Raw genomic sequence first — 12,976 nt, forward strand, 5'->3', positions numbered from 1 at the left:
ATACAGGAAGGCAGTTAGAATTTTTGTGTACAAAGCGATCCATACCCTGAGCTTGCAGTAGTTTAAGAGTAGCTTCTGCTCTGGCTCTAGCTTCTCTCTGAGATTTAGTTAAAAGCTTTCCCTCCTTCTTCAAACGCTCTTTCCTCTCCTTTTCTTTTTGTTTCTTCCTTTCCTTCCTTTCTTGTTCCAAGCGTTCCTACAAAAAGAAAGAATACATTGCTATGCTTTCCAGAAGACACTGTTAGATCTTAACATGCAATAACCACTTCTCAGCAATATGTTCCCATTTGATATGGCTGCAATCTGGTGCACATTTACTTGGGAGTAATCTCAATTGAACTCAGTGGGATTTACTTCTAAGTAAACATGCATACAACTGGATTGGAAATGTAGTGACACTTTAAATGTGGTCACAGCAAAAAGTCAGTATTTCCTATACCAATGGTGGAATGGTCCCCCATGCACGTTACTGACAGCAAACAAGGGGGACATTTAAAAGGATTCTAAACAGATGCACAGCACAATCCCCTTCAAAGTTAAAAGCATACAGATAAGCCTCTGCTATCCTTTCCCGTCCTATATGAAAAGATGTAGTACCTCTTCTTTGCGCTTCGCTTCTAGCTCCTCAAGTCGTCTTATACGCTCCTCTTCCTCCCTCTTTGCCCTTTCCTCCTCCTCTTTCAGCTTAGCCAACGCTTCTTGCATTGCTTTAACGGTGGCTTTGCTGGGACCTTTTTTCTTCTCTTTTTCTTTTTCTTCTCTCTCTCCCTTCTTTTTCTTTTTATCTTTCTCTTTCTTCTTTTTCTCTCCTTCATTATCATCAGCTAAGAGAGAAAGTCAGTTGTTCATTTCCAAACTTTGTTTTGAAAGGAGGACTAAAGACAATTAACAAAATAGAGAAACTGTCTGGATCCGGTCAATCACAAGGGGGACAGGGAGTAGAGAACCATCGTGACTCCTCCCCACACTGCCCCACTGGTCATTTATATAATTACCCCAGCTGCAGTATGGCTTGGCATGTTGTCTGAACACAGCACAAGTTGCAATAGAGGTGGTAGGGTGGGTACGCAGCCAACTCCGCTGTGCACTGGTTTCAGATGATACACCAATCCACACTGGAGTGCAGGTAATTACATAAAGGGCTGGCATGCGCATGGGCAGGGGGAGAAGCCATGATGGCTTCTTTTCCCCATGTGATCATCAGGTATATGCAAGGGCTTATGCATATATACTAGGCTCGCAGTGATTTTTCTCCTCCAACAGAAGCTTCTCAGGACCAAGCAGCGTACTCGTGCACACTGCCCCATTGCTTGCAACTGGCTCCTCCTACAAGGAGGAGTGGTTGAAACCATGGACCTTCCATCCATCGTTTGTTTATTACCATGTCCGTAACCACAGATTCTAGCTTGTCTCTCCCAAACAAGCATCATATGCCAGTTACAAACTATAGCTTAAAAAGTGAGAACCCCCAGTTCGGGGGGCACAATAAATCACAGATGGAAAGTCCATGGTTTGATTAGTCATTCCAGCTGACATGACAAGCCAAGCAAAAGCAATCGGGCAGCAAGCTTGCTTGATCGTGATAAGCCAGGATTCTCTGGAACACTAGCATATTGTGACATATGAAATGGGCCACTGTGTCTACAGCAGCGTCTGAAATTTCTGAGTACTAGGAGCAACTTCACAGAAAAGACAGGGAGCTTCATTTAGAAAAAGACACATGCAGAAATCCTGCTGCAGGCATATAGATCATCACAAGGGCATTTGGATTAAGGCATGCGTAAATTATATTTGGCTAAAGCATTTGCTTTTGAAACACATTAATCATACAAACTAGCAAGTCAGCAGTATGATCGCCTACTAGGTATCTCCAGATAAATTCAGAATTTTTTTCTCCATAAGGCAACTTTAAAAAAAGACCACCAATTAGTGATCAAGGTAACTGTAACAGATCCAAGCTACACTTTTCAAGTGTAGAAAGATATTATTGCTGAATAAGAGAAAAATGTATTAGTATCATGTATGAACATCTCGTGGTATGTTAAAAGCCATACCAGGAGAAAACACAGTCACCCAACACTGCTAAAACTCCTCCTTTAAGAAAATAAATTTTCTTGGCCTGCCAGTTCTGAGAATTCATGTATAAATTCATTAAAAAAAAATCATTTCCCCCTAAATATTACAAACCTTCTGCTACAATTGAAGCCTCTCCCTTTTCCACAGTACTAGATGCTGACACTGATTCTGAAACTGTTTCTTTTTCAGCTCTCTTTAGAATCTCCTTTTGCTTCGCCTGTTCTTTATTGGCTTCCAAATCTTCTTTTTCCTTCTGTTTCCTCTGTTTGGCTTTTTCCTCTTCACGCTTTTTCCTCTCTCGTTCTTTTTTTTCTGCCTTCTTCTGAGCCACTGTTTTTATTTTGAATGAAGATTCCACATCTTCATCCCCACTTTCAGGCTCAGCAACGAGCTTTGCCTTCTGATTTTTCTTCTGTCCTTTTTTCAACTCTGAGCCTTCATCTAATTCATCACCACTCTCACCAGAGGATGCTGCTTGTACATGCTCTTTGCTTTTCTTAATGATGATAAATTCATCGTCTTCAGAAAGCTCCTGTTTCTTATTTGATTTTTGAGGTTTTGCTTTTTTTTTCTTAACCGAGGAATCAAAGTCATCATCCTCACTGCCAGAGGAAGCTTCCTTCAGGGATTTGGGGGCCTTTTTAGACTTTTTCTCTTTGTCCTCCATTTCTTCACTGTCCTCATCATCATCCAAGCTGGACTTTTTGTTCTTTCCTTTCTTTTTTTTATCTTGTTTTGAGAAGTTAAATTCTTCATTGTTGTTCTCTGTCTGGTAAATCAAAAGGGGGGATTGAGTTGACACATTATCAACAGAAAAATTTAAATAATCTTACATTTGAACGTATTACAGTAGTAAAACACATTCTCTTGATTAAGTACGAAAATACCTCTGAGAAATATATATCCAAATATTAGGGGGAAACATCTATGTCAGTTGCTTGCGGATGGTACCATTACGATCTGCAGTCAATTGTGTAATCAATCTTGTGATGGATTTTTCTAAAATAAGTGAATTGTTCACCAGTGCAGTCCTTACTGTAAAATTTGCGCTTCACTTGGGTGTTTGTATGAACATCTTGCACATATAGAATTGGATACAGATTTATGCTGGATCTATTGTGCTGATGGAAATTGACGTCCCAACCCCCTCTTCCCACAGCAGCCCCTCCAGCCCCCTGGAAATGCTACACAAAGTCAGGAGACCTTGCTGAATGCAGTGAGTTGTGGTGTGTGGTGAATCCCCCAAAAGTGGGCAGAGGAACCTTCTGTGAGTAGAGATTTTCCTCTCGCAGAAAGCAGATCCTGGATCCAGCCCATGATTTCTGAGTGTGGCAAAGAAGCCTATACAACAGATCACTTCCCAAATCAGAAACATTTTCCCCCCCAGAAGTGCACCGTTTTTTTTCTCCCTTAAAGGATTTCAGTTTGCTTTGGCTGAGCCTTTCCACTGTAGTACTGCACTTTGTGTACAGGTGCCCCCACCCACCCAATCTTTTTACTTCATAACATTTACCTTTATTGCAGCTGGTTCTCTTTCAGCTTTCCCTCCTTGTGCCTCTACAGACAGCTCTTGCAACTCTTTCAAAATATCATCTTCACTACAATGAGAACAATTGTATATGTTTTAGACTGCTTTGTTTACTTGCAAATAAACCAAGTATCAATAATTGGATGCGTCCAATCCCTAAAAGTACTACTTCTGCTGCCGAGCTTTCTAGATTCTAACACCCTTTCCCCTTTTGTATTCTTGAAAATGCACAGAAAATTTGAAGGGAGAGAAAGAACAGAATTGCTGAAATAGCACAGTCTTCTTTTTGTGTCTTATTGTCTGTTCCTTCTTACCTTTCCAAGCTAGCAAGCACCTTACAAAGATACAAAAAATTAACGAAATTCTGCACTGTTAGGCCCCTTCCATCTGGGAGATTACCCAAGAAGGGAGCCAGAGTAGTGTCAGTTGCAGAAGGATAGTCCTTCCTTCTCTTGCATACCTCTTCCTGCCTGTCACATAAAGCAGATTGGGGTGGAGGGAGTAGTGACTCAACATGCCAATGGGCCATGGGTAAAGGGGATAACACAATTTGTACTGATGTTGCCAAACAGACAAATCCATGCTGTGCCTGGACTGAGCGATACACACATGTATCAGCAGGATACCATTCAGGCATTTTCCCAAGGGGAAGCAGGGCAACATTACTGAAAGTGCCAATGATTTGTTCAGGAGTGAGAGAGGGCTGGATTCAGTGTCCCTTCCCCCAAGCTACTGAAGCTATTGTTGACAATCTTACTAGACAGTCTTGACTGAGTTTTTTTAACCTTAGGACAACATACCCACAGAATGTATTTGTGTGCATGGTTCTTCACTTATTTAACAATATGTACACAGAAGCCTGTTTCCAAGTATCTGTATCCTTCATTGAATCTGAGATACAAATCACAGGTTTTGTACACTTACTCATATTCTTGTTTCTTCTTCTCCTTTTTCTTCTTGCCTTTAGACTTCTGAGGCTCTTGTTCCTTGGCAGCACCTGCACCCTCTATTTCAGCAGCAAGAGCATCAAGGTCAATATCATCCTTGGCACTAGAATGAAGAAAAATACTCTGCTTTAAAAGTAAAATATATTAAGATACAGCTATTGTGTTTTAATTATGTTTTTGTAGAGTTTTAATTATGCAGTGGTATTTTATTGTAATTTCTTATGGTGAACTGCCCTGAGATATATTTGTATGGAGGACACTATATAAATTCTTCATATAAAAATAACATTGCACATATAAGTGCCCACATCAGGTTTAAATGCAATGCCAAGCACATGGTAACCTGCCTAAATAAGTTTTTTTAAGACACCTGGCAGCACATTGAATCATTCAATGCTAGCTTACACAGTTGTACCTTGCCATGTTTAAGACCATGGAAATCCAGCAGAAAGTGTACATTCCTTAACTTTAAGGCAAGCTCTATAACCACAAGCAACATGTAAATGATCTGTAAGACCATTTGGGATCAATACAGGAGAAATCTAAATTGTTTTCTTAGAAATATAATACATGTTATAGAGCCATGCAGATGCTACTTGACACAGCCTTTACACAGTGGCTACTCCATGCAGCATCTATAAGATGTAGAGCACTTACCCTGTACATCATCATCAGGTATTGTTGGTAATGACAAAGAAACTTGGATGGAGGCAACCCAGGTTTTAAACCATTCCACTGTTCTAGACCCTACATCCAGAGGGTGTTTCAAGTTCTAAGAATTAGTCCAGCTTTATTTCAGTTCTTTTCTTCTCACAGAGATACTTCCTTTTCTATTCTAAATAGCTCATGTAGGACTGTGGCTATTCATTTGTGATGGTATTTTAAACCTGGATTTCAGAAGCATCTTGGGTTTTGTATGCAGATTAAGGCCAACTTGCTGTGTCCCTGGTTTTGGAACGGAAACTGCCTTGGTCACCCTGTGGGATGACCTCTGTCGGGAGAGAGACAGGGGGAGTGCGACCCTGTTGATTCTCCTGGACCTCTCAGCGGCCTTTGATACCATCAGCCATGGTATCCTTCTGGATAGGTTGTCTGAGCTGGGAGTTGAAGGCACTGCGTTGCAGTGGTTCCGCTCCTACTTGGATGGCCGATTCCAGAAGGTGGTGCTGGGGGATTATTGCTCTGTGCCGTGGCTCCTAAGCCATGGGGTTCCACAGGGCTCTATCTTATCCCCTATGCTGTTTAACATATACATGAAGCCGCTGGGGGAGGTTATCCGGAGATGTGGACTGAGGTGTCATCAATATGCGGATGATACCCAGCTCTACCTTTCCTTTTCATCAAACCCAGGTGAGGCAGTGACCGTTCTGAACCAGTGCCTGGGCACGGTAATGGACTGGATGAGGGCTAACAAACTGAGACTCAATCCAGACAAGACGGAGGTACTGTTAGCGGGTGGTTCATCTGTCCGGCGAGGTGATGTTTGCCCTGTCCTGGACGGGGTTGCACTCTCCCTAAAGGATCGGGTCCGTAGTTTGGTGGTGCTCTTGGATCCAGAACTGTCACTTGAGGCACAGGTGAACTCAGTAGCAAAGAGCACCTTTTATCAGCTTAGGTTGATATACCAACTACACCCTTATCTGGACAGAGATAGCCTAGCTACAGTTATCCATGCTCTGATAACCTCTCGCTTGGATTACTGCAATGCGTTATACGTGGGGCTGCCTTTGAAAACGGTCCAGAAGCTTCAGCTGGTACAAAACAGGGCAGCCCGTTTACTAACAGGGACTGGCTGGTGAGATCACATTACGCCAGTCCTTTTCCAGCTTCATTGGCTGCCAGTCCAGGTCCAGGCCCGATTCAAAGTGCTGGTATTGACATTTAAAGCCCTAAACGGCTTGGGGCCAGGTTATCTGAAGGAACGCCTCCTCCCATATGTACCTACCCGGACCTTAAGATCATCTACAGGGGCCCTTCTCCGTGAGCCTCTGCCAAAGGAAGTGAGGCAGGCGGCTACTAGGAGGAGAGCTTTCTCCGCTGTGGCACCCCGGTTGTGGAACGAGCTCCCCAGAGAGGTCCGCCTGGCACCTACACTGTACTGCTTTCGTCGCCAGCTGAAGACCTTTTTATTCACTCAGTATTTTAACACTTAATTTTGACTTAAATTTAAATTTTACTGTTTTAACTCTGTATTTTAATCTTATAATCAACTTTGCTGTGTGGTTTTATTCTGGTTGCGCTTTTTATACTGTATTTCGTAATTGTGTTTTTAACCTGTTGGATGTTTTTTGTGGTTTTAATTTTTGTGAACCGCCCAGAGAGCTTCGGCTATTGGGCGGTATAAAAATGTAATAAATAAATAAATAAATAAATAAAAATCCCAAAAAACCATTCTCAGTTTGCTAGAAACACCCACATACTGCCCACTGTGGAATGGAAGAGTAGGCTCATACACTAAGTATTTGATAAAAAGGCCAACACAGTGGAATAATAAAAAAACATTGAAATTAATGTATATAAACCTTATTTCTGGGTTCTTCCCAAATGTCATTAAAGTCATTTACATGGTTCCTATATTTTAAAAAATGTTTTCCTTTCATCTTTATTGAAGAAATCGACCCCATGCTTTTTTAGAACTCTCATGTTGTATTAGTCCTCTAAGTTAATCCTGAAAATATTGTAAGATAGTTTACCAATACCCTATAGCTATCCATTCTTGCCCTCTTTCATCACAACTTTCACAGCAAGTCATTTCAAGAAAATAAGCTTCTCCGTTTCTCCCTCTAGAGACATGATGGATCAAAGAAAAAAACAACTGGGATATTTCGGAAGGTAAATGGGAAAGACAGGTTTGTTTAAGTTTTTTACCTCCTGAGGCCCAGTATGGAAAAAGAAAAAGAAAACTGGAAAGACTGAACTTGATGTTGGGGAACATTCAAATACTACACAATATTGAACAATTGGAGGTCCAAGGAGTATAATCCAAGAATCTGCCAAGCATATTATTCCTGCACAAATAATAATAATAATATTTATTTATTTCTTACCCGCCTCTCCCTTTGGATCGAGGCAGGGAACAACATTAGAACAGGAATCAATACATTTTAAAATTCATGATTTTACATTGATCTGGATAGGGCAGCCGGAAAAGCCTAGTCTTTAAAGCTGCCTTAAAATCACACAGAGAGTTAATTTTACGAATCTCCTCCGGCAGGCCATTCCACAATCTGGGGGCAACAAAAGAAAAGGTCTTCTGGGAAACTGATGTCCACCTAGTTTTAGCTGACTGAAGTAAGTTCACCCCAGAGGACCTGAGTGTGCAGGGCGGACTATATGGGAGAAGACGATCCCGCAGGTAACCTGGACCCAAACCATTTAGGGCTTTAAAGGTAATGACCAACACTTTGTACTTTGCCTGGAAACTAATTGGCAGCCAGTGGAGTGATTTTAATGTTGGGGTAATATGCTCACCCCTAGATGTACTGGTGACCAACCTGGCTGCCATATTTTGAACTAGTTGAAGTTTCTGAACTAGGTACAATGGTAGCCCTATGTAGAGCGCATTGCAGAAGTCAAGCCTTAAGGTTACCAGCGCGTGCACTTTAGGTCTTCTGACTCTAAGAAGGGGTGCAGCTGGCGTATCAGCCAAAGCTGATAGTAGGTCTTAATGCCATGTTGCAATACATTCTCGAACTGCTTGCCTGCTCAGTTTCCTCCCATTTTCTAAATCATCTGAAATAAAATCGTCCATCATTGTAAATATATGTGAAAGGTCACTAACAAATTAATTAAAAACTTTTTCATTTGAGCAAATCTTCAGTTTTCTTGAGTCCACAAAGACCTGAACTTTGTGGATTTAAAAAAATCAGAAGCCCTTCATAAATTAGAAGATGCACATATTTACTTTGATTTAACTTGAATTACACTAATATTTAAAATAAAAACACATTTACTGTTTAAATAACAGTATACTGGATTGCTGTTTTTTATGGTTACATATCAATTAAAGAACAAAGAAATTCAGAATACAACATATTAATCAGCAAAGCAACGAAAACAAAATTAAAATGGTAAAGCAGCAAACGCAAAGGAAAACAAGCTGAAATCAAAGCCAGTTTATTATCTGTCCCCTCAAAGGCTGTTTATAAAAAAAAGTTGCCTTGACCTGTTACTAAAACTTAAGAGAAGCCAAACACGTTTCTGGAGAAACGGAGTTCCAAAATCTAGGCTTTATCAATGAGAGGACCCATAAGACAATGGGTCTCTTGTAGTCACCTGAGGCAGAGAGGACTCAAAAATTGATCCTGATAATGATGTCAAGATCAATTCCTTGAGATATAGTGCCTCTAGATACGGCTTTTAAAGTTAATTCCAGAATTCTAAATTGGACCCAGAAAACAACTGGGAGGCAGTACAGTTGTTACAATACCAGAGTAATATGCAGTGTATACTGGGCCATCCTTGATGCCATATTCTGGATCAATAGGTATCCACTCGTAGGGGGAAGGAGGTGGAATTAACACCCTACACCCACTTTTCAGTCATGAAGTTATTCTGACAGCAGCAACAGTGGCTTCCACGCTGCACATATTTTTCCTTGAACTGTACATTTTGTGTCTGGTTGCACATTCTTAAAAAAGCCTTAATAGCGTTAGAGAACAGGTCTACGATTTCTGATGGATCTCATGACTGAGCAGTAATAAGGCCTGGGCACCAGGTCTACCAAGATACATAGATCTAACCTCTGAGAAATTTATATACCAGGTCTACCCCTCTGTTGTTTCTCAATGGGTAGACTTAGTGTCCAGACAATGTCTTTTCACCCACAGTTCTCTCCAAGACCCACTTCACCCATTCAATAGCTCTTTGGGCCAAAAGCCATTACAGAGTTGAAGGGCATGGTTAATATTGGGGAGTGGGGGACCTGCTCAGCTTGCAGCCTACTACTAGGTTCTGCTCTACAAGCAACACAGAACAGAATGAGGTACCTTCACAACAGGTTTCTTTATTTCTACAATACATGAGAAAACACTAAATTCTGTGGAGCTGCATGGCACACTGTCTTAGCTGCTAAGCCAACACTAGGAGAGAGATGGGAAGGAGTTCCACTTGGGCCTCCTGCGAGAGCTAAGAAATGGCAGGTTTCCAGAAGTAAAGCCAAGGATAGGAACACTCCAAATTTAAAAGCTGATTTTTCAGGGTGGGCGTGAGCAGGACCATCTCCGGACTCCATTGTGCCATCAGCATAGTGCTGCCGACAAGCCCCTCCTGTTGCCATGCCCCTCGTAGCCAAAGCCCCTTGCCCACCCTGCTCTCCAAAGATCCCCTTTCCTGTTCATTTATGCTTCAGCTGGTAGGCCAAAGCCACCCATTCACCGAAGCCGCATCCTGCCTGCTAGCCAGCTCATTCTACCTCCTTCCACTCCAGGCTGGGAGGGGAGGGCAAAGGCAGCTGGCCCTGCTTCTCCTCATCCAGCATCTGGCCTTGCTGGCAAAGTGTTGCGGGAGCCAGCTGGCTGAGCCTTCAGGCCCCTGTGCAAACATTTTCAAAAGATTATTTCAGACCATTTCTATCAAAAGGTAAGTGAAAAATATTTTTCTTTTAAAATGCGGTACCAAGGGGGCCACAACCTCAGCCATGGGTGTTCCTTTCATCAGTGGGGCTAGCCAGGATGGCAGGGAGGAGGATGGTGGCAGCTGTGTCAGGGAGAACCCCTTCTGAACCTTTGGGTCCTTGGTAGCTGCCCGCTGATGTTGAGCCTGGGTACGAAGTCTTCCAGCAGTTGATTACCCCATCCACCTCAGACTATCAAATCCACAAATATCATTTTATATTCCCTCATCCCAGACACCCATTTTGAGGTTCAGTGACTGATGACACCAAACCAGGACCAGATAAAAAGAGAAAGAGAACTGAAATTATCAACATATGGATGACATCCCCACTCAAATGCCAAATTTCACTCAGGGGCATCATGTAGATTTCAATAGCATGAGTGGCCAGATAGAAATTTGAGTACCCTGCAGGCCAGTAAACACAAGGAGGAGGAACAGGAATCTCTCAGCATTATATTCTGAGATTTGATTAGGAAGGACTTTAACCACCATATCACAGTGCCCCCATTCTAAGCATCCCAGAAGAATACCATGGTTAATGATATTAAGAATAGCATCACACTCCCCTATTCATCTCCTGCTGGAGACCTTCAACATGGTGACCAAGTCAATTTCAACCCACCCAAACAAGGCTGGAAACCACAGTGGTATCACAAAATAATCAGTATCATTACTGAATATGTGAAGTTGAACCATAACACCCAGAAGCATCTTGGCCCAGAACAGTACATTGGAGACTGGCTGATAGCCAAACTGATAGGGGTTGTTTCTACAGGGATAGCCTAACTTGCCACCTCCTCCAAAGTAGCAGGAGCCACTCCATCTCATAAAGAGACATTCACCCCCTCCTCAACCAACATGCCAGTTCTCTTCCAGTAGCTTTAATTTAGCCCTGACAACATCCTCATTCCCCCAAAACGGAAAATTATCTATGCAAATGCAATACAAGGAGATTGCAGGAAGAAGCATAAAACTGCAACCGAAGCAGTATCAGGAGTGAATTTAACTGTAAAGTGCCTCACAGACAAGTCACATTAGGCAGCTGATGGTTTTCCCTGCTCTTACCAGGGGCCCTATAACAGAGCTTTAAAATGGGATCAAGCCCATGTTTAGTCCTGATAGCTCCATCCACATGTTCCATGCATCATCCCAGCTGCTTCATTGCCGTAGACTCGCTAGCACACAAGGGAGCCAACCTAGTTCTAGTCATACATGTATAATTATGAAGACAACACCACATTATTAAAAAGCTCATGCTATTAAAGCATACCTCAAAATATAAATTTACTCTTAATCCTTAATACTGCGATATGCTAACTTCATTATTTTAAATATCATTCCTGAGCATTTTCCCTTGAAATACAAGCTACTTCTAGATCATAACACTGATTCTACATACTATTTCTATGTCCACAAGATATAACCTTCTTTTTGGTTGTTACATTGTCGATGGATTTCCATTTTCAACCTTTAATTTACTTTTTTCTATTTACCCATTGGCAAAAAATATGTTTAGGTATCTTACAATGTATCTATGCCATTTCTAATGCTTGTTATAGCTGTAACAATCGTTTGAATAAAAACTAAATATTCATATGCATAACAAACAATACTATTTTAAGAGCTAAATTATATATAATTAATCAATATTTAAAGCACTAAGTCAGAGGTCCTCCAGATATTTTAGACTACAACATCCATCCATAAGCCCTAGTCTATGTAGCCAGTAAACTGAATGGTGTTGCAGCCCAAAACATCTGGAAGGCCACATGTTGCCCACTCCTGCACCAAGTAAAGCTTAAATGAGATAAAACAAGTAAATATCATATGAATTTCAGGTGTCCCCTCCCCATATTATCTTTTACACACACAGCCTTTTTTTTCTCCCAGCATCAAATTGGTTGAATAGAAACAGCATGTTATCCACCAGTTACTTTAAAAATCTAAGGTACTGTTCCACTGCAGTCTGCCTTTACATAATTGGCACCTAAAAATCTCCTATATTTTAGCCTCTCCTCCATTCTTTCGCCTTCCCCCATCACAGTCACATATACTCGATACCACCTGCTTCATCACCTTTCAGATCTGAGTTCTATACACAATACCACTCAGGGCATTTACTTTGACCAACAGCTTATTCATATATTATACTTTATTTTCCAAGATCTAACCCCTAACTTTTAATACTGATATATTACTAAGTCTGCAGTTCTTCTCCAGTGAATAGTGGCTATTAACAACTAATAATCATACAGAAACAGGGCTACCCAAATAATTAATGGAGCATAGTACAGGTATGATGAGGGCCCTGCCACAGGCTCTGGTGAACCAAGTGGCAGGAGGAGGCAAAATATCCTCAACACAGGAGCTGAAGCAAGGAGTTCCTTGCTATGCAGGGACCCAGAACAAAATGCCCCACCCCCAGCAGACCTAAAAAGGTGTTTAAGCTAGGAATTTTTCCTTATACAAATTTAACATGTGGACATGGCAAGAAAATCCAATGAAACCCCTCTGAAGTTAACATGATGTGTGAACAGGCCACCAAAAATTGTGCAATCTAGCTTAACATGCTATGATAAATACGTTTACCACACCAGGTTTTCAAAAAGGCCCTACATTTGATTCAAGCCACCATCAATTTTGTTTGCAAACCCGGGCCTCGGCTCTCTCTTCCACAGAGGCGGTTCATAGATTTGGCAGGGCATTTAAATAGCTGTTGCCCTCCTAACTAGAAAAGCAACTCGAACAAGGAGGCATACTTCGGACAAGCGGAGGAAGCGCTCACACCTTAAAATAATTGCGAGTCGTC

General features: G+C 41.6%; 1 protein-coding gene across 1 annotated transcript in view; it reads right to left on the reverse strand.

The window, feature by feature from the left end:
- The window catches only part of EIF5B (eukaryotic translation initiation factor 5B), a 30,795-nt gene that overhangs the window by 17,202 nt on the left and 617 nt on the right, over positions 1 to 12,976 (reverse strand). The window contains exons 2-6 of the mRNA XM_063126274.1: positions 4,529 to 4,654; positions 3,590 to 3,674; positions 2,188 to 2,845; positions 598 to 824; positions 46 to 196 (exon numbers count right to left, since the gene is read on the reverse strand). Coding sequence (XP_062982344.1) covers positions 46 to 196; positions 598 to 824; positions 2,188 to 2,845; positions 3,590 to 3,674; positions 4,529 to 4,654 — 1,247 coding nt within the window. The remainder of the gene's footprint in view (positions 1 to 45; positions 197 to 597; positions 825 to 2,187; positions 2,846 to 3,589; positions 3,675 to 4,528; positions 4,655 to 12,976) is intronic.

The sequence above is a fragment of the Elgaria multicarinata genome, chromosome 5 (assembly GCF_023053635.1).
Source record: "Elgaria multicarinata webbii isolate HBS135686 ecotype San Diego chromosome 5, rElgMul1.1.pri, whole genome shotgun sequence".
In the NCBI taxonomy this organism is placed as follows: domain Eukaryota; kingdom Metazoa; phylum Chordata; class Lepidosauria; order Squamata; family Anguidae; genus Elgaria; species Elgaria multicarinata.